This window comes from Puma concolor, chromosome B4 (assembly GCF_028749965.1).
Source record: "Puma concolor isolate L17-30 chromosome B4, mPumCon1.1.hap2, whole genome shotgun sequence".
NCBI lineage: Eukaryota > Metazoa > Chordata > Mammalia > Carnivora > Felidae > Puma > Puma concolor.
In genome coordinates this window covers 130,417,169-130,438,718 of record NC_141673.1, presented here as the reverse complement: position 1 = coordinate 130,438,718, position 21,550 = coordinate 130,417,169, and the positions used below count along the sequence as shown (strand labels likewise).

At 47.6% G+C, this 21,550-nt stretch overlaps 1 protein-coding gene across 8 annotated transcripts in view; it reads right to left on the bottom strand.

Moving 5' to 3' along the window:
- Positions 1 to 21,550, bottom strand: part of FRMD4A (FERM domain containing 4A) — a 612,063-nt gene that overhangs the window by 270,992 nt on the left and 319,521 nt on the right. For 2 of the 8 annotated variants that reach the window (XM_086714882.1, XM_086714881.1), the window contains exon 1: positions 12,123 to 12,296. The exons of the other annotated variants lie outside the window; for them this stretch is intronic. In XM_086714882.1, coding sequence (XP_086571008.1) covers positions 12,123 to 12,281 — 159 coding nt within the window. In that variant the 5' untranslated portion in view covers positions 12,282 to 12,296. Of the gene's footprint in view, positions 1 to 12,122; positions 12,297 to 21,550 lie in introns of those variants that run through there. 8 annotated transcript variants of the gene reach the window in all.

Here is a 21,550-nt window from a genome sequence, read left to right as displayed (position 1 = left end):
TATTGATGGTTATGGATCCTACCACTGCTTTTCGGTTTCTACTTTCTCACAAGCAGAGTCCAAAGAAAAAGGAGGTTGTGCAAGCCCTCCTTTGCTGGGAACGCACAGTGTCTCCTTTGGAGAATCTAGCTGAGAATTGGGAAACCCTGGTGTTATTTCTGGCTGCAATATTAATTCATAGGGTTAAGAAAAGCATGAGCTTTTCTCTGCTTTCAGTTCCACCTTCCGTTCATTCCTATTTGCCCCCCTTCCCACCCCCACCCCTACTATAAGCCACTGAGAAGGTTGATCATATATGGTAACTGTGGATACATTGTATATTTCCTTCCCTTTGCTTCTACCGGTTTCCTGTTTGGAAACCCTCCCCTAAACTGCAGCCAGATACATCCTGTCTTTCCTTCATCTTCCTCCTTGAATCCTGCTCTGAGCCCCTCTGAAATCCAACAATGTGTGCCCTCTGACCTTCTCATGGCCTCTTTTGCCTCCTGCCACGCATTGCCAGTTACCTCTTCCCCGCTTGCCCAACCGATTTACCCAGTTGCAAGTTGCAGCAAATATCTTATCCTACTCTTTTGTGTCTCTCCCTCAGTCTCAGCACACTGAGGGCATAGGACTCAATGCACGTTTGTGGATTGAAATGTAAAACAGCAATGTTAACAGCACCTTTTATTGAATGCTTATTGTCCACCAGAACAAGGCTAAGAGCTGTCCGATGCAATTTGTCCCTCATTACAACATTTTGGGGTCTTGTTTATGCGTACTTACAGGGGAGGGAACTGAAGTTCATTAACTAGTTAATGACCACAGAACTAACTGGTGGCTGAACTGAGATTCAGCCCTGGAGCTGTAGGGTCCCATTAGGGGTCCACTACCTTGCCGCCAGCCCCGTCAAGAAATACTTGACTGACCGAAACAATGATACAATGTGAATCTGTGATTCACAGGGCCCTGGAAATAGTAAGCAGGCAACTAAAACAGAAGGAAGAAAGAGACAATGTGAGGTTCCGTGCAAAGAGCGCTACAGGCAGCAGACTCTCATACCGGATCCACGTGTAGACCACACTGCCGAGTGCTTCACACCCCGAACTCTGAACTCAAACTGCCTGGGTTTAAATCTTGGCCCCACAACTCCCCAGCTGCTTGATCTCGATCCTGACTTGAAGCTTCCTCGTGCATCTCATTGGACAATAATGGTACCTCCCTCGCTTGGTTGCCTTGAGGATTCGACACAGATACGTGAGACGTGCACCTCTAAATCAATGTCAGCTATCATCACCAAGAACCTCTTAGACCGAGCAATAGAATCTAAGCGTAAAGGTGGAAGTTGGGTATTTCACAGGGATTTTTGGGGGCGGGGGTGGTGGGAAAGAACTGTTTTTATCCTTCAATCCCTAACACCACAAAGAAACTGCAGACAGGTACTTTTAGAAGAGAGAGAAAGGCAACCCCCAAAAACTGGGTCTTAAGGATTACCAATTATGCCGCTGCCATGCCGACCGGAAATTCGTCACAACGGAGGTCAGAGTCGACACTGAAAAGGCGGCGAGGGACAAAGGTGGGCACGAGGAAGGACCTCCTGCTGGAACGTGGTTGACACTGTGTATGTGAACTGGTGTTTTTTGTAATTACTAAACCCAGTGATGGAGAGAGAGCCGGTGCAAATCTGGTCACGAGCTAGGTGACCTTGGACTGGGTGACCTAAGCTCCATTTCTTATCTGTGAAATGCGGTCATCAGAGCGGCCACCTCACGGGATCCTTGGGAGAATTAATGTGTACGTAAAGGACTTGGAACCAAAGAAACACCTTTAATTTAGTTTACTTTTTATAGTTGTAACCAGTCTAGACAAGTAGTTCCCTCGGGTGGTTAAGATATATAGCCTTGGCAGAGCCAAGGGCTTGCTCTAGACTACCTTAACAAGATTCCCTAGCATCCCAGGTATTTTACTCCCTAGAGTGGATTAAATATGGGAATTTTATTAGACAGCTTTGGCTGGAATTCTCAGAATCCCCTCTCGGCAACTTCCTCCCTGCAACGGTCTAATGAGGTCTATCAAAATTCAGAAGCTGTGACTTTTTTTTTTTCTCTTTTAAGATCTGATGTGACCAGGTGATATGCTCTGAACATCCTGCAGAGAGAGACCTTTTAGAGGAAGGCCGGCTTGCGTGGCCATAGCTGAGCCCATTTTTCCAAGGCTTTACCTAAGGCTTCATGGGCGTGGGAGGCCAACCAAATATAACATCAGTTGCTTCAAGGAGGCCACACCAACCTCATCCATGTCCCCATTCCGACCCCACCCCCCCCTCCCGGCACACAGCGAGAGCTGGCATTTTGTGCCCTGTGTGCTGGCATGCCTGGATCAGAGCCCTCAAAAGAGGTATCAGCTGCAATTTGCCCCCTGGGTGGAATACAACAAGCATTTCCTCTTGCTCAGAAAATGCTTGGGGGTGCCCTGAGCTCTTGGCCAAGAGAGAAAACAAACAGCAGGTTATTTGGCCCAGACCAGTAGACGCTGTGGAAAAGCCACAGCGGCTGCCCCAGAACAGGGAAATCACAACCATAATGCTCCCTTAGGGAAACACAAACAAAGCCGAGTGGGGTGGGAGAACGCAGCCCCCGAGCTTAGATCCAGGCTCCCCAGGGAGGAGAGAACAGAGGCCCCTTCGGATTCCTAGGAACCACTACCCTGTGACTTCCATTCAGCTCCAAGTCCCCAGCAGCATCTGCTACCTAAAACACCAAACTGCCTCCTTATAAGCTTGGGTTGCATCAGCTTGTTTATTTCCTAACAGAACTGTCTGTCAAAAGACTTCCTTTAACTTCCCCTGGAAACTTAAAGGAAACTCATGAACAACTATCCTAAACATACTGCGGAAATTGAGGATTTTGTTTTCCTTCTTCGAAAAATTAAGAAAGATTGTTTTACATCCCTACTCATTCTCAGACGAGATGATATGAAATGATGGGATATCTTTAATTTTGCTTTTATTGTGTAGGAGATGAATACACTGATAATAATGGTTGAATATTTATTGAGCTCTTACAATTTATCAGGCAGGGTCTAAGTATTTTATATATAATGTCTCATTCAGGAGTTTTTATTTCTGTTTTATAGAGGGGAGTTGGTCTGAAAATTGGGACTTAAAGCCTAATTCACTGACTCCAGGGGACATGCCCTTCACCCAGGCTAAACTGACCCTCTGTGATAGGTGGGCCAGTTGCCCACCCACCTGTTCTTGCCAGTATCCCTGTTGGGGAGGTCATGTGACTGTTCCGGCCAACAGGATGCAAATACAAGGGAAGACCACCATTGCCACATTTGACGCACAAAAAAGCGTGATGGGAGTTTCCCTTTTCCGTCTTCTTCTGCCAAATGAACAGACCACTGGGCTGCTAGAGGAGGTCAAAGTCACAAGATGACCCTGAGTGATCCCATGGAAGGCTGTCTACCAACCAGAACATTGTCGGACTTACTGTGAGTGAGAAATAAATTTCTGTCATGTTAAGTCCCTTAGATTTCCAAGGCATCTGTTGCAGAAGCCCAAGTTACTTTCACTGATGTGCCCTATGATAAAAACGAATCGGTTGTTCACAGTTAAAAGTTATTGTTAGTGGAAGAACGGCCACATAGTTCTAAAGGGTATGTTTTCTCTCAATCTGCAGGGTGTGCTATCGTATCAAGGAAATTCTCCTCTAACTGCATGATAGGGACCATGTACCCTGTTTCCATCTTCCAAAGGGAGTCGGCATGACATGAAAATGATCAGATTGCACAATCATTTACTGGGAACCCATCTGGTGTGGGAATGAGCTCATACCCTTGAGAAAGAAGCAAATTTCCAGCTGAGGCTGGTTGGTGAGGCTCCCCAAATAGGCCAGCTGGTTTTCAGAAGGTCCAGGGGTGGGGTAGGACAACGCTTAGTGAAAAGCATCCAGTGACCACACTGGTCCAGCAGCACAGTCACCCCGATTGTAAATGATAATAAAACACGTTGCACTTATTAAATAAGGGCACGTGATCGTTAAGCATCACAAATCCAGTATCCTTGTCCTCCTGTCTGCTGCAGCAACTCTGGGTCAGTAGGTAATGTGATTCCTGCACATGCCTAGTGTGATTTCCCCCTCTTACCCCTTTGCCTTGTTGACCCCACTTGTCTCTAAGATCTCTGCTCATGTGTTGCCTCTTCAAGAACACTTCCTGAACAACTGAGAACAGCCAAGTTCCCCTGTGGTGTACCCTCTTAGACCACCAGGTACCTTGTCCTCAAAGCGTTGACCCATGATTGTAAATTCACATGAGTTTGTATAATTATTATATTAGCACTAGCGGAGGAATGAATGTCAGATCTCCACCGTTGGAACGTAACCTTTATAAGAATATGGAGTCATGTTTGGTTTTTTTCACCATCCCGTCTCCAGAACACAGCCAATACTTAACGCATAGTAGGTGCTCGCTCATTATTTGTTAGAGGAATGAGCAGACACATCAGTGAATGAGCGAATCTGTACTTAATTATTAGGGAAGCTGAGGCAGACATACACCATACCCAGAACCACTGTAAAAGCTAGAAATGTAACTCGGAATACCAACCGACTCTGTTGAAGAGACTACTCAGAATCAACCCGAATTTGCATAGTGGGGCATCGCCCCAGAACAAACATCTAGCATCGCTTCTGAGATCCTTCCCTACGGGAGGCCAGCCACAAGCTTCCCCGGGCCTTACTTATAAGCCTTACTTATGACACCTTCCAGTGGTGTGGAGAATCAAAAAGAAGGGAGAGCATTTGAAAATACTGGGTAAGGGGCACCCAGGTGGTTCAGTTGGTTAAGCGTCCGACTTCGGCTCAGGTCATGATCTCATGGTTCGTGAGTTCGAGCCCTGCGTCGGGCTCTGTGCTGACAGCTCAGAGCCTGGAGCCTGCTTCAAATTCTATGTCTCCCTCTCTCTCTGCTCCTCCTCTGCTCATGCTCTGTCTCTCTTTCTCCTTCAAAAATAAATAAAAACATTAAAACAATATTTTTGAAAGTACTGGGTAAACTATAAAAAGATAAGCATGTGTAGTTTTCTTGAAGTTAAGAAGTGTGAGCAATTCTCTCTCAATTGATGAGATCTTGAAAAGATACCAGTTTGGGAAGAATAGGACATTGTGAGGATGTTAGGCAAAAACTCTCCATATAGTTCAATGTCATTTTTTTTTTCATGGCAATGGCAGAGAAATTAGATCCCCCATGGGCCCCATCAGCCCCAAACCCAAGAGACACCCAAACAAATGTACAATTCAAGGGAAAACAGGCTACTCCCCATTCAGTGGGATTACTATCTGCAGGCCTTACGTAAGTAGGATTTAGGAGCTCCTCCAAAGGGAGTCTGAGATTGGTCTAAAGCTGAAATTCTGAGTTGATTTCCACAGAGCTTTGAAAGTAGATTCGCATGTGTTAGAAGGAACTGACCCAAAGGGAGACATGCTTGATGTTGTAACCGACAGCTTTTTAAACCTCCAAAGTATTACTTTCTTACTGGAACCAAAGAAAATGCCTTCCAGGACAATGAAAACACACCCCATGTCAGACTCAAAAAATATTTTAAGAACAAAGTAAAAACTGAGCTCTTACATTCTTTGCAAACACTGTCCACATCAAAGAAGCATTGGAAAACGCAAGAAAGGGAGTTTTGCTCCTGGTCTGATTGCAAAGACGTGCTTCCGTGTCCATATAAGAACGAACCGTTGCAAAAGACGGGGGGCGTGACATTCAAGCACCGGTGGAAATGCAAACACGTCATCCTTTACTGACAAGACACCAGCCAAAGAGTGGCAGAAAAGGTTAAAACACACAAATGTGCAGATCTGACAAAAGTTAGAAAGGCGTATGATAAATTAGCTAATTGTTCTTCTTGGTGCAAGCCTTTTTTTTTTTTTTTTCCTCCTTTACCCATAACACATGTTATAGATCACTGGAGGAAAGGCTAAGCCCCACGCCATATGTAGGCATTAAATAATACAAAGGGCACAGCCCTTTGAAAACATACATTGCCATAACACAATGATGAAAGGGGAAAAGCAAAAATAGCAAATTGAGAATCAAAGCCTCACTTTCCACATGTGGAAACGTTTGCTGGAATCATGGCAAGAATGGCAAGATCCACTGGCCCCAGACTGGTTGTATTAGTTGTTTCAGAAGATACGAATGAATCACTGGAACCCCAATCTCATTTTAGAGGACTTGCTCGTCATTAGGAGAATGTAGCACTGACATCACTATAACTAATCATGCAGACAGATGACAAAGTAGAACCTTCAAACTGTTCCATTTCTAGAACCTCTCAGCTTCAGAAACACAATCTGTACTAGGAAGAAAACACAGGAACCTCTCTCTCTGATCACTAGTGCTCTCCCAGGATGGTAGGGCCCTCGCATGGATCAGCTCTCTAACCACGGTGTGTGTGTGTGTGTGTGTGTGTGTGTGTGTGTGTGTGTCCGGAGCCTTGTGGCCCCGGCTCCCAGCCACAAAGAGCTGGGGGGCGGGGGGGTGGGGGTGGGGAGATGGAACTGGAACATGTAACTTAAAAAGGACTCTTCCCCGATTCCTGGCACCTGGGTGGTCACTAGAGCCACTCGTCCCTATTTCCTCCCAGAAGCAGTGGTGATGGGTGAACACGGATGATGTGAAAACCATGGAACAGACCACACTTCTCGCAGGAAGGTGGGAATGTGCCCTGGGCCATTTTCCTAGTCCTGCTTTCTCTGACGCAGCTTCTATCCCCAAATCAGGAGGACCAGGTATGTTGCCGCTTTTGTGCTTTGTTCGGCGGGCCTTAGAAAATAAAAAGCAGAAACAGAGCTGACAGCCGTCATGAAGGGTGCAGTTTCTGCAAATAGACCAAAAATAAAAAGATAAAAACATTTCTAAAAACCGATGACATCCAACTTAGAAAAATAAAATCACAATCTAAAACAGGCTCACATATGCCTTGCATATGTGATCCACATCTCTGGGGCCAGAAGCAATTTATGGCATGGTAATAATTCAGGTTGTTGGTCTTATTTATTTTATTTTTCCTATAATTCATACTGCACGACCAGGGGGGAATGGGAGGTGGCTGGGAGGGCACAGAAGGGCATTCGTCGTGAAGCTTAAACTCCAGGGCTCTTCACTTCCTGGGGTCTCTCCCAGGTCACCAGGACTATTCCTAGCAATATGTGCACACACCCGTCTTTGCACAAGCAAGCTATTTTCATCGTCATCAGTTATGACTCGTGGCTCTTTCCACACTCATTTCTAGCTACGAAAAGATAGAGGTGAGAGGTACCAGTGTAGAAATGGATTCCGACCAGGTTCCTGACCCCTGGGTGCCGACGCCTTGTGTTGTCCACATCAGTCCAGAGAGAGACCTTATGTGGATGTTACTACATGTTACAGCACTTGGCTATGAGGTACGTGAACTCCGTCCACACAGGAGAAATAATATTTAAAATGCTAGAAGTCAGGAGTGGCTGGGTGGCTCAGTCGGTTGAGCGTCCAACGCTTGATCTCCTCTCAGGTCATGATCCGAGGGTCATGAGATGAAGCCCCGTGTGGGGCTCCTCACTGAGTGTGGGGCCTGCTTAAGATTGTGTCTCTCCCTCTCCCCATGGGTGCTCTCTTTCTCAAAAAACAAAACAACACCACACAAACAAAAAATGCTAGGAGACAGAAGCTAGTCTGTGGAGAAACCTTCTGATCATCAGACCGGTAAAATTGTAAGTGAAGAGTTAGTTTCTCATAACCCCTAATAAAAGTGGAAGATGTCCCCCCCGGCAGGAGTATGTTCATACTATACAATATACACAATTACAAAAGCATCCTATAATTTTTTTTCCTTATCAGAAGAAGTAGAAGATAATCGAATTTTCCCACCATTCCTGTGTTTCGAGGGCACACGCGTGTGCTTTTACTATAAGCAACAAGTATGTTTGGTAACAGATCCTATGGAAAGGAAGCTTGGCAGAAGGCTTTCCAAATTTGACGGCCGTCCGAAAAACTTGCACGCTATTTCCCACGATGAGTTATGGCCCAGAAAGAAACCCTTCTAACCCAACAGTGATGAAAAGACCCATTGCGATCAGCCGTGCTGGAGGAAGACAGAGTTACTGCCTCGTGAAAAAGAGATCAAAGACTGGGCAGTCCGAAGGTGCAGGGCAAAGAAGGAAGACAGAGAGGTGTCAGGCAGTTCGTTAGTGGACGTGCCATTTCTCTGGATTTCGTGATAGTTATGGTATTTGCCAGCTCTCCAACATTTGTCACGTGCTGTGATTTTCCTTTCTTCGGCTCGGGTCACCGTCTCACGGTGTGTGGGTTCGAGCCCCACATCTGGCTCCCCGCTGACAGTGTGGAGCCTGCTTGGGAGCTCTCTCTCCCTCGCTCTCTGCCCCTCCCCGCTCGCTCTCTCTGTCTCTCTCAAAATAAATAAACTTAAAAAAAAATATATATATATATTGGTCTCCACGCCCGGTTCCTGCCATAGACCTCCTAAAACCCTTGTAATTTTCCTAAGTGATTAGAGTGCAAGGAACATCTTCTGATCTAATAGTTGGTCTTTGACCCTGGTTCCTGACACAGAGCTCCTAAATACGTTGGAATTTCCTGGGTGGTAGCAGCCGTCTTTTGTTTTAATGAGGCGCCTCTGGGTGGGCTCCCGGATGGGGGCTGGTCACCAGAAAGACCAAGCCATAAATAGAAGCTTGGAATTTTCGGCCCCACCCTCTGTCCTCCCGGAAGGGGAGAGGGGCTGGAAATGGCGTTGATACTTGATCATGCCTTCATGATGAAGCCATAAAAGTCCCCAAAGTACTGGGTTCAGAGAGCTTCCAGGCTGGCGAACACAGCTAGCTGCCGGGAAGGTGGTACAACCCAAACTCCAAGGGGACAGGAGCCCAGGATCCTCCCAGATCCCGCCCTGCGTTCTCTCTTCATCTGGCTGTCCATCTATATCCTTTGTCACGTCCTTTCTCATATAATAAACGGGTAAATGTAAGAAGTGTTTCTCTGAGTTCTGTGAGCTGTTCTAGCAATGATGGCGTCCAAGAATGGGGTCAGGGGAACCTCTGATTTGTAGCCGAGTGGGACAGAAGTCGTGGGTAACGGGGGACCTACTACTCGCGACTGTTGTCTCATGGGGGGGAGCTCTTGTGGGTCTGAGCTCCTAACCTGGGGCACCTGTGCTCCAGTCTGCACCCCAGTTGCTTGGTGTGGAAAACCCCACACCTGATGCCCGAAGTGCCCTGAGTGTGGAAGCAGTGTGTGAACAGAGGAGAACACGTAGTTTCCCCTAGTTAACTAAACAAAACATACAGGAATGGCCATTAGTCACCCCTTATCCCTAATACATAAAGGCACTCGTGATGAATTTTTCCAAGATAAAGACCAGAAGGAATACAGTATATTGAAAAACAGTCTGTCCCCCTCGTACATGCTTTCGTGTGTACCCATGCCTTCCGCAAACGTGCTCTCACTCAATCCGGGCACCGCTTTGAACTGTCACCCCCTCTCTATATGGCGGGAAGCAAAGGCTAGGACACAGACAAGGTTTTCTGGTAATGTCTTCCCTGACCAAAGTTAGTTTCTCCCTTCTCTTCCCTTGAAGACTCTACTAGTCGAAATGCAATTATTTGCTTTCTCAACTCTTCCCCAGAAGACTGTGAGCTCTCAAAGAGATGCCAGTCTTTGGTGTTAAATGTCCCTTCAAGCCAATCCTGCTTGCCAGCGTGAGTGGGGGTTGGGAGCAGGTAAAGCCGCCAGGGGACGGCAAGTCCGCTCTGGAACGACTCAGACCATCCCTGGTCCGGCCAGCTGCTTTCGGCTTTGGGCAGCCCTCCCCCTCACCTTGGCCCCGCAGGCTGCAAACTAGCCAACTTGGCCCTCCGGGGGTCAGTGAATTGGTTTAGGCCGGCATTCCTGGCTCTCCCCTCAGCGGCTTCCCGGCTGCACCTGTGGGCACTACCTGCCGGCCGTGGACAATGCCGTGCGGGCTACAGGCGTCTGCCCCTGGGCTGACCAGCCCGGCTCAGCCAGAGACAGGGGGCGAGCAGGAGAGGGCCAGAGAGAGAGAGAGACAGAGAATCCGAAGCAGGCTCCGGGCTCTGAGCTGTCAGCACAGAGCTCGACGTGGGGCTCGAACCCACAAACTACGAGATCACGACCTGAGCTGAAGTTGGACGCTTTACTGACTGAGCCACCCAGGCGCCCCGAGAGTCTTAGTTTTTATGTAACTCGATGAGACACAAGAGAAGACAGACAAGAGGTAAAGTGGGAGATGGAGGTGGGGAACCAGGACCCCCAAACTCACGTGCAATCAGAACAACAACTAAGAAGACGGAACTTTCCTGACTCGGGAATTCTACCAAACGCCAACCAGGGGTTCAGGAAAAGCTTCAAATGGACAAACCACCCACGTGACTGCTTCCGGGAGGCTTTTCCCAGCCTTCTTTCAGATTCACAACTCATCATTTGGAAATGCCACGTACATTTCTCAGATTGCTGTCAGATTGGCTCTCAAGTTTCTTTCATGATCTATTACAGATAGATTTGCCGCCTGTAGTAAAACTCCGGGTATGGGCCCTTCAAACACAAGCATTCTGGAAAAAGACCTCATTTCTGCCTGAACCGTCTTCAGACCGTTGGCCAATGGGGTGATGAAGAACCAAGGGTGAGAATCCTGGAGGGCTGTGTCCCCTCTGTGAAGTCAACACAGGGCTCCTGGGCACGTCTTGCAAGGAGATGTCCCTTCAGTGAGTCCAGACATTCCATGAGGAGGGGTGGGGGAGGGGTGGCCACCCGGCGCTGCACTGCATGGCCATTGCAGCTCATTAAGGGATTATATGCCACCAAGTGACACCTAAAAATACAAAGGCCAGCTGTGTGTCCTTGGTGCCGAGGGGTGTGATGAGCCAGCTGACAGAGACAGCAAAATCACTCAAGTCGGCTTAGTGAGGGAAACTAGGTTGTGAAAACCTTCAACGGAGGAAGAGCTCGTGTATCACTGCCTTTTTGAGAAACAGTCAGGGGAAGAGCTCCCCCTTGCCACTCTGCCTTTGCGCCCCCACCCCCCACCCCCGTGGGTCTGCGTCCTTCCTCCCAGTCTGGGCTGAGGAAGTCCCCGTAGCAAGTGGGGACTTTGGCTTAATGGCACCAGTCTGGGTGGACAGATGAGGAAAGCAGACCCTGTCATCTCCCTGTGAAGGGCTCTGCACCTCTGGCCAGTGGACTCAGAGGGCCACCCTCCTGCAAAAGACACTCTGTCTTGAGAAAAAGAGGCTGTTTATGGATGTCTGACTTTGGAAGCTGCTGGGGAAGCCACCACAGGGCGGGGAGGTGAGGACAGAGACTCAGTACCATTCCTCGGTGTTCTTCCCTCCTTGCCTCCTGTCCCACGGCCACATGCTCCCTACCAGCTGGTCACCACCCCCAACACCCAGATGCACACACATACACACACACACAGACACACACACAGAGATACACATCTTTTGAGAAAAACAGCATCTCTTGGGTAAGAGGAACATGAACTCATGGAAAGGGCATCCTTGTCTTTACAGCCGGAAAAACCTTGCTTTAAGTCACAGGATTCTGGGGGTGCCTGGGCGGCTCAGTTGGTTAAGCATCCGACTCTTGGTTTCGGCTCAGATCGTTGTCTCACGGATCATGAGATTGAGCCCCAGGTCGGGCTCTGCGCTGACGGTGCAGGGCCTGCTTGGGATTCTCTCTGCCCCTTCCTTTCTCTCTCTCTCTTGCTCTCTCTCTCTCTCTCTCAAAATAAATACATCAATAAACTTTAAAATAAACTTAAAAAAAATCACAGGACTCTGTCATCTACTAACAGTAACCTCTGAATTTCAATAACCTCATCTCAAACTGGTGACCGAAGTACCAACTACATCAGGCTGTTGGGAAAACTGAACCGCTTACGAAGCACCTCACGGTGCCGGGCTTCTGGAAGACGGCGTTCCATTAATGTTAGCCGCGCCCCCATTATTACAACACACTTTACGGTCCTAAAAACGTGACAGCAGCTTATACCCCTTCCCCACCATCCCCCACTGATTTCTTCGGCTGCAAAGAAACGTGAGAGGAGCTTCCGGTCCCACCTGGTAGACGGCCCTGGAGATGCACCATGGCTTCAGCATCAGCCGCAGGACCCGAAGGTGTCCCCCTCGACACGTCCTCAGCGCTTCGGAAGTCAGGCCCCGAACCAGACGGCCCCGGCTACATAGCAGGTCCTCTGAGCCAAGCGGCCCTCCAGCCATGCCAGCCCCAGGCCCCGCCTTTACCCCTCTGGTCCCAGGCCCCCACATCCAGGGCTGTGTTCTTTTAGCAAAGCAAAGTTCGAATGTCACCGAGATTTAATCAGGCAAGGGAAAAATGCAGTCAAAATAACTCTCGCTTCCTCTGCCCCAATCTCCTCTCCTCCTACCTTCCCTCTACCCTCACTAATCTGCAGGGACTGTTTTCCCTCAAGGATTAGCAAATGGCTCATAAATCGAAACGTTTTCTCCCTGGCTCTGGGAACTCACCAGGGACAAGGTAAAAATAGGCCTCACCCTGCAGATAATCGCACGCCATCCCTCCCTGTCCGTGGGCTGCTGGGGACGTAGAGCCAGGTTTGGGGGCAGGTCGAACGAGAAAGTAGGGAACGGCGTAAGCCCAGAGTCATCCCCGTGCTCTCGTGGTTTCGAGATTCCGTCCAGGGTGAGAAGCAGAGAAGCAAAGGAGAAAGAGCTCGGGTCTCCCCTGCCAACATTCCCAAGGCATTCCATCTATTCTCTTAACTCTTTAAAACTCAGAGAACCAAAGAGCGTCTGCGTTGGCGAAGCAAAACGTCCGGTTTTACATCAACACCGGAGAGATTGTGCTTTCTGTGGGCACTTGGCAAAAACCCAGGCATTTTCTTTGGCAATTTCCCAAGTTTACATTAGGATTAAAAGGGCTGTAAGAAAACTTATCTATCAGATTTAATATCAACATCTGTGATTTTGGAGTAAAGTAGATAAAGGAGGCAAAGTCAACATATCTCATTTCTCCCCGTAACGGGTCATTTTCTGCCAACGTTCTTGCGACACTACCACGCGTTGGATAAGCCCTACGAAGACCTTAGCCGGAGGAAAGGCATCCACTTAAACAGGGTACAGCTACTTGCCATGTTGATTAAGTTTTTTGAGTTTGGATCATTTTTAACCTTGTTTCAGAAGGGCATCTGTACCCTAATTCAATAGGTTATAGGCCAAAAGGTGAGATCCAAAGTGGGGAGGGCAGACAAGGTGTAGGGGAAGACTGAATCACAACACAAGAAAAGGGACATGTTTAGTCTTGACACAATTTTGATTGCATGGCTCCGAAGAACCGTGGTGGCCACCAAGGCACATTTTCCTCCTGTACATTCTTTCCATTGATTAACTGATTGATTATCTTGTCTCTTTAATTCAAAACTTAAATGTCGGCAGAAAAGTAGTCAAGCTCAGCTCACTAACCTACTGGACCATCCTGGAGTTGGACGTACTTGAGTTTGAATTTGGCCCTACCGCTTACTGTGTGACCTTAGACAAGTTAATTAACTTCTCTGACTTATTTCTTTATCTGTAAGATACGGGGTTGTTGTGAGGATTAAATGAGATGATATACTTAGAGTGGATAACACAGGCTGTGGCATGAAGCTGATTTTAATTTTTTTTTTTTTTTAGCACTTACCATGATCACCTAAATCAAGGACACACCTAGCCCTGATCATACGAACCTCTTGTGATCATTTCAAAGTTGGTGTTTGTCTAAATCATCTTCTCTTAATCCCTTTTCCTTTGGCTAGGGATAGATGCATTCATTCATTTAATTAATACGCGAAGAGCATTTTCATTTGAACTCTTCTTTGATGAGTTTCATCATCTTCCTACAAGTAATGGTTCTAGGGTAAAACATTATGCATGATTTGATTCCTGTATTTTTAAGAAAAATTTTTAGGCCTATCTATTGTTGAGACAGGGAGAAACAGAGCATGAGTGGGGGAGGGGCAGAGAGCGAGGGAGACACAGCATCCGAAGCAGGCTCCAGGCTCCGAGCTGTCAGCACAGAGCCCGACGTGGGGCTCGAACTCACGGACTGTGAGATCATGACCTGACCTGAAGTCAGACGCTTAACCGACTGAGCCACCCAGGCACCCCTCATTCCTGTGTATTATTCCTTCATTTTCACATACCCCGTCGTCAAAGGTGAGGGGATACTGACTAAGGAATCTTGTTTTTCTACCAACAGTCCATCCGCAGAGATTGTTTTATTGAGAGAGAGAGGGAGAGAGAGAGAAAGGGAGGAAGAAAGAAAAAGAAAGAGAAAAAAAGCAAAACTAAAAATCAAATAGTATGTGGAAAATGATTGCTCCATTAACATTAGTTAACCACCTTGGAATTCTCAAGAAAAAACAAAGGCAAACGACATCATAGTTAGCGTTTGCCTGTCCCTAAGCTCATACTCTCCATCCTCTGGGGGTTTTGGCTGTGAACCAGGCTCTTATCCAAAGCATGTAATTACGGAATAGATAGGGACAGTTTTAAAGGCACTGTTTTGCTCTGTGATTAAACAATGCGACTTTAAACATTTTTTTCAAGTTAAATATATATTTAGCTTATGGTCTGGGAATCTTTGAAGTACAAAGGTGCCATAATGAGCTTTTAAAAACATGCCTGGATAAAAACATATTAATGCCTGAGAACGGCGAGACTTAAACTGGCCTAAAATCTTTCTCACTCAGAGGACGGAGATGTCCTCTGTGGAGCCTGGTAATTTCAGCAGATGTGCTGGTGGGGGACACTGATGACCCCTTTTGCTGGCCTGGTGTCTTCAGCTGTATCTGCTTCTGCCCTAGATTCGAGGTCGATAATTCAGACTTTGACAGGCAGCTTCCCCAATGGCCTCTGAGAGGCTGCGCGGGCAAATAGCACCGTTGCCATTGACCGCGGAGCCCCGTGCTTTTAAAAGGATTTCGAATGAATGCTCAGAGCAATTAGATACAAATGTGTCTGCCTCTGTGTGCATGTCTGTGTGTCCACGTGTGTATGTATATCTGTGTGTCCTTCTGTTTGTGTGCCTGTGTGTGCATCTGGAGCAGAAAATTGTAGTGCAGAGGGTGGCAGTCACCTGCCCAGACCACGTGAATATCGTGACGGACCAGGGACATGACCTCAGGGCTCACCAGTCAAAAGAGGAAACTGCGTTTGTCCTGCTGACTCCACCTCTTTTTAACCACGTTCTTTATTCTTTCTTTGAAAATAATAGATAGTCAGGGTTTCCTGGGCAGTTTACCACTTAGACAGTTACTCACAGAACTTTAAAGAATGATCGCTCAGTGTCGTCGTGGGTGTGTGTCTACAGGGTGAGGAACAGCATCTGAGATCCCAGGAAGATGTCATTAAGAGTGACTACAGAATCACCCCTCCTTTCAGGAGACTTTTTGCTAATGTTTGGGGTGGAAAGGGTCTGAGGATTGAGTCAGTTGGCAGGATTGGGTTAGCTGCTGAGTGTTGGCCTCTTGTATGCCCTTGGGGGACATCACAAGCGAAAGCCAAAGTCTTGGTCCTGTGGTTCCATATTTGGGAAGGGACCGAGGCTGGAAGCTCTAAATCAGGTGCTGACCGTGGGAAGGAGGCGGGCATGGTGAAGCCGGGAGTTCCCGTCCAGGGCGAAGGCTGGAGGGGCAGGTGGGGCCCTTGCACCACACACGGGGCCACCGCAGGGCACTGACCTCGATGTCTCCCCCACCCCTCCCAGCTGCTCCCACCTGGTTCAGCCGTTCATCACTATCCCTGCGTCCAGAAGTTTCCGTCCCTACTTTCAGACTCTCGTTCACTGTATTCGCAAAGACGGAGGAATTCTTTGCAAAGCAATAAATGCCTTTGCCTGACTCTAGAGATATTTTCGGACACAATTACCGCCTTGAGAAGAACTCGGAAAAACTCTAAGTTGAAAGTAATACCCGGCACAATTAGGAACAAAATCCGCAAACACGTTAGAGATACAGGAACTTGTGTGCACACGGAGAAACATATCTATAGCAGCCCAAGAAATGTATTCAGGAATGAATTCTAATGGAACCCGTCTTAATTATTCAGTGATTATTTGCTGCCACCTATTTTAGAAAATGTCAGCCGTCGGATTGACCGGAGAAGTCCAATGCTCTGTGTCAGGTCAAAGTCAGCTGCTGGGAGGCACAGACACCGCTTTTTAAAAAGATTATCTTGGAAGCGTTTTGTTGTATCTTACTGACAGAATTTGAAGGTCAAGGGTAGTTTCTCCCACATCAAACCCGGTCCAGTGGAGCTCCAATACGAAGACATTTCAACCAGAATTAAGGCCTTACTCCAAGCAGATCCGTTCTCTTGGAAGAGCAAGGATCAATGCACAACGGACTCCAAAGCGAACCTGAGAAGGTGCTGGAAAATAAGGTTTTTTGTAATTTAATTTATTCTTAAGTTTATTTATTTTGAAAGAGACAGAGACGGCGTGACTGGGGGAGGGGCAGAGAGGGAGGGAGAGAGAGAGAGCGCAGAGCCTGCCGTGGGGCTTGGACCCAGGAAGCCGCGAGATCATGACCTGAGCCAGAACCGTGAGTCAGACGCTTGACTGACAGAGCCACCCAGGTGCCCCAGGAGGTGTTGTTAAATAAACGAGTCTGCAACAGTGAGGGGGAAGCTGGGGTATGTTCAGACACACTCATCCACCATACTTCCAGGTTGCACAGAAAGCCGATTTTCTTTTGGGTTTTGCAATTGACATTTCTGTGCCACGTGTGGGCCATTTCAGTTCTCTGCTACTAGCTGGCATTTTAATTCTCCGTTCGCCTCCTGGCTTCCAACACGGGACTCAAACTTAGGCTTAAATTTGTTGCACATTTTGTTCTTTCCTTCCACCGAATGCTTTTGTTATTAAATCCCCATGTGTAAACCGAAATACTGGTCTGGGGCAGAGCTTTATTCTGTAAACGAAGGCGGCCCCTACTTCTTTGTTGGTATTCTTAAAAAACACGACACTTCGTTAAGACGTAATTTATGTCCACACTCGCCACCCATGTAAACTGTACAACTCAATGGTTTTTTTTTTTTTTAGTGTATTCCCAGGGCCGTGCAACCATCGCCACCCTCGAATTTTAGAACTTTCTCATCACCCCAAAACGAAAGCCGGTACCCATGAGCCAGCACTGCCACTCCTCACTCCTCCCTCCCAACCCCAGCCTCTTCCCAAAAATGTTCTAGAAGCGCGATCTCTGCGACCGGCTTCTTTCACTTAGCATAATGCATTCAAGGTTCATTCACACTGAAGCACGTTCCACAGTTCCCTTCTTTCTCTTGGTGAATACAGTGCCATCGTCCAGACAGCTCACACACATTTTATTCGTCCATTCACCCACGGCGGTTGGGGGGGCATTTCGGTTGTTCCCACTTGTGTGCTATTGGGCACACAGAGCACTGTGGACACTCACGCACATGTTTCTGTGGAGATGTATGTTTTTCGGTTCTCTTGGGCGGACACCCTAGGCGTGGAATTGCGGGATCATATGGCAACTCTGTGCGTAACCTTCCGAGGAACCGCCAAGCTCTTTTCAACAGTGGCCGCACCGTCTTGCATTCCCTCCAGCGGTGCTGGAAGGCTCTACTTTTCCCACATCCTCACCAACCATCTTGCTGCCTGTCTTTGTGACTAGATCCAACCTAGTGGGTGTGAGGTGGTCATGTTCTTGCTTTCCTAATCACATTCTGTGACATGCCTTTGAGTGCACGTAGGGCAGCAGCACGTGGGAAGGGGGTCTCTCAGGGGCTGGCTGCCAGCCCCCCTGACCGAGCCCGCAGAGGGACTCTGGGGAAATGGGGGCGGAGGACACCAGAAAGCCCAGAATTTCCTCCTCCTTCTGAGACCGCTCCCTCCACCTTGCCTTCCTTCCGATCCTGACCCTCTCACGCCCACCATCGGGGCAAAAGTCCAAGCCCTATTGGATGTTCCCATTTGTCTCTCTCTCATCCCAGCGCCAGCTCTTTGGGAAAAGGATATTTAGAAATGCATTTGTATGGTTAAGCGAGTGGGCGATGTGCTAAACCCAAACCCAAACAATGTTTTGAAATCGAGGGGCGTTTCAGGCCTCTAACATATTTGATCCCATATTTGGGTCTGGAAGATGTCCCAGCTCTGACAAAGAGTCATCGCTGCATCATTCCTCAACCTGAGAACCCAAGAGGCCCATTTATATAAAAGCGAGGGACCTCGCCCCGTTCATTTGGGAGAATAATTTTTTTTAAAAAAATTCTTGGCCGTGTGTATAAAAATATTTTGCGTCCCTGGGAAAGTAGAAGGGAGACAGGAGCTGCCCTCTGGCTCAGGCACTTCCAGAGCAGTATGCCAAGAGCTATGTTTAGAATACTCCCCTTCACGCTCCACCAACCATTCTACAAGTGGTCCTGAGGCCCCAAAAGTGATGTCATCCCATCAATTACTGTGGTCACGAAAGCAAGTTCTCATATACATGCCAGGCCCCCAACAGAAATACAATCAGGGCCGTCTGAATTCCATCAGTCCAGGCCCTGAATGAGAAATGAAATGCTCTCACCTCCTCTTTTCTTGATCTCTTATTATTTGGTTTCCATGAACTTAGTGGCCAAGGATGATTTTTGAGCATATATTTTGCAAGCATGTGTTTATGAGATCATGGCTTTCTGGGAACAAAACAAAACAAAACAAGACAACAGATGCTTTGCTTTGCTTAGGAGTCAAGAACCACTCGGAAGAACACAGGTTTGGGGCCGGTCGGGGGGTGAAGTTATAAGGTTGGGGATCCTGGTCCCACAAAAAGGAGGGTGTGCCTGCTTGAGAACCACTTCTGCGTCCTCTCACAGAGGAAGACGTGTTAATTCTCATAGGACGTTTGTTGACAGATCATCCACACTTTCCCTCCACGTGGGAACAGGGAAGACACTAGAAAACTTGTGTCTAGAGGTGTGAAGAGGCTGGAGGATGAGCGAGCAGGGAGGAAGTTAACTAGACACAAAGGAAGGCAAGTAAAACTGATTAAGAGGTAAACCGGGATAAGAACACTTAGTTTTTACCTAGGGCTTACATTAATCCTAGCCCTTGACACAACTGTGGCTATTGCATTGTTTATGATACTGCGATACTTATATTAGGAGCTTTTTAAGAAAATGTGTTGTTCATTTCCAGTAAAGTCCATTTCCTCTCTAAAATTCCTTCTCATTTGGCAATCTTTTTAGAAAGTCCTTAGCACTTGAACTTAATACAAATGTAATGACTATGGAATGAATGAAAACGTGTATTTTAGAGAAAAGCGTGGGCTTGTGGCTTTTCCCGCTGCTCTTGGGTGACATGGCTTCCTAAAGTCTACCCGGTAGATGAATTTCCCTGACAGGAAGTTCTGTTATGCTTGTCGTGGCTTCTCAAGGAGCAGGCATATCGGGGCACGCCTCCGTCCCCTTTCTTACTCAGCAATGAAGATATGACACTATGACAAAGGCAATGCGGGAGGCTTGATGAATGGGAATGAAATGGTCTTCCTAATGTAGGTGGGGTCAATGCAGCTCTTGTGGGTCAGAGGCAATTTTGATGAGCTAACGACTTTGGGAAGCCATTTTGAAGGCTACATTTTTCTCTCACTTCCTTAGAATGCTTTTCTCCAGTGGGGGGCAGGGAGGGGAGTGGGGACAAGAAAGCAGAGATGCAAAAGATGTCTAGCAATGCCAAGAACCCAGCTGGGAGACTGTCTGCTGACCACCACATTGTCCCAACCCCAGTGCTCTGTGTCATCAGTATCACTGAGTCCGGAGGTCAGGACTTCAACAAGCCTAGAGCTACGCCTGATTCTAGAGACCATATTCTAACACGACGGTGGCAGAAAACCCCTTTGATACCAGTCCATCCCATTTGCTACAGTCAACAAAAGTTCTCTCACGGAAAAGCATCCATAACAATGACAGAATATCCCAAAATGCGTAAAACAAAGCAAAAAGCAACCATGAGTTCTTTACTTGAGTTGGTCAGTGGGGACTGGATTAATCCATCCATTCGACTTTGGTATTACACATTCCAAGGGAGCCAAAAGGCAAGTCCTTTGATATATATTCAAAGTTAGGTCTGTTTCAGGATAATAAACTTATCGACGTGGTAAGTTGCCTACACTACCATGGAAGAATTTAATAGTCTACTTTTCTCGTTAAGATCTCTTAGAGATAAAAGTGTTCACATGGAGGGCTACTTTCTGGAACCATTTAAAGCAGCCTGACTATAGGTAGCACGATCTTTTCTGCCTCCGTGGCTGACCGAGGAGAGTAGAGGTGGGTTAGGAATTAGCAACAGAGCTTGGGAAAAACTAAGAGCTATACTGGGGATGTTTGAGGTCTAGTCTAATCATGGCTAGGAAATCAGGACAGTGGTCACAGAGTCATCCAGGATTTAATCAAAATGTCTGTGAATAATGAATCCAGGGTTGGAGTGGACCAGGAGGCCAGAAACTACACGGAGAGAGAACAAACCAAAAGATAGGCAGCAAGGCAAGCCGGCGGGTGTGTGGGGGGCGTGGCTCATGGCTGGGTGGAACACTGAAGGAGAGCAAAGCAGGCCGGACCCATCCCGCCAATCTTGGACCGTCTAAGGGCAATATTTACTGAACCCAGAGCTCGGGGTGACCCTGAATTTTGCGTAAGAGTTCCTTTTCCTCCCTCAGCAAGCCTCCAATTGGTGAACCAGGGAAGCCGCCGGCGAAAAGAAACGGAACGCCTTTTAACGATTCAAGAGAAGAAATGTAACTACACCCACGCAGGCCATGAAAGCATCTGAAAATCTGTAAGGAAAACCAGCGTAGACTTCATTGTTTGGTTTGTCATGAACACTATAACGCGATGAATTTTTTTTTTCCTCCTTTTCAAAAAGAAAAACTCTTGGTGCATTAGAATTTGGGGTAAATTTCCACTAGAGAAGAAGGGAATTGGATCCGGGTATCGGTTATCGCCCCCGCCCCCCCCAATGCAGAAACAGAGGTGATCATTTAAGATTCAGCTGGGAGGGGACGTGCGAGAGCTCAGCGCCTTCTGTTAGTGTCTCTTAATAAACCCAAGACAACAGCCTCATTGTACGGCAGCTGGGACCGGGCTTCTCCTTAATTAAGCACCGGTAACAGGCAGGTCTGAGCTCTCCTTGGTGAGTCTGACCACAATTAAGGGGCCTGAGGCACTCTCTCTGGGGAGCGCTCTGCGTCCTCCATCAGAACTCAGCACGGATCTCAAAACGCGAAGACCAGAGCAGCCGGCGGGGCAGAGGTTTTGTGAAACTGAACATGTGTTCAGAGCGCAGGCCCCGGCTGATAACCCCCTCCTCACTTACGGTGTGATGCATGGAAGCATTTACCTGTGGGGTTTCACACCGCCCAGCCTCCAGATCTCAGACATTTATTGATTGTTTTATTATGGTATCATATTATTATGGTCAAACGGGGCTCCTTCCATTTTGCAAAACTAACCCCCTGCACTCTTTAAACGCC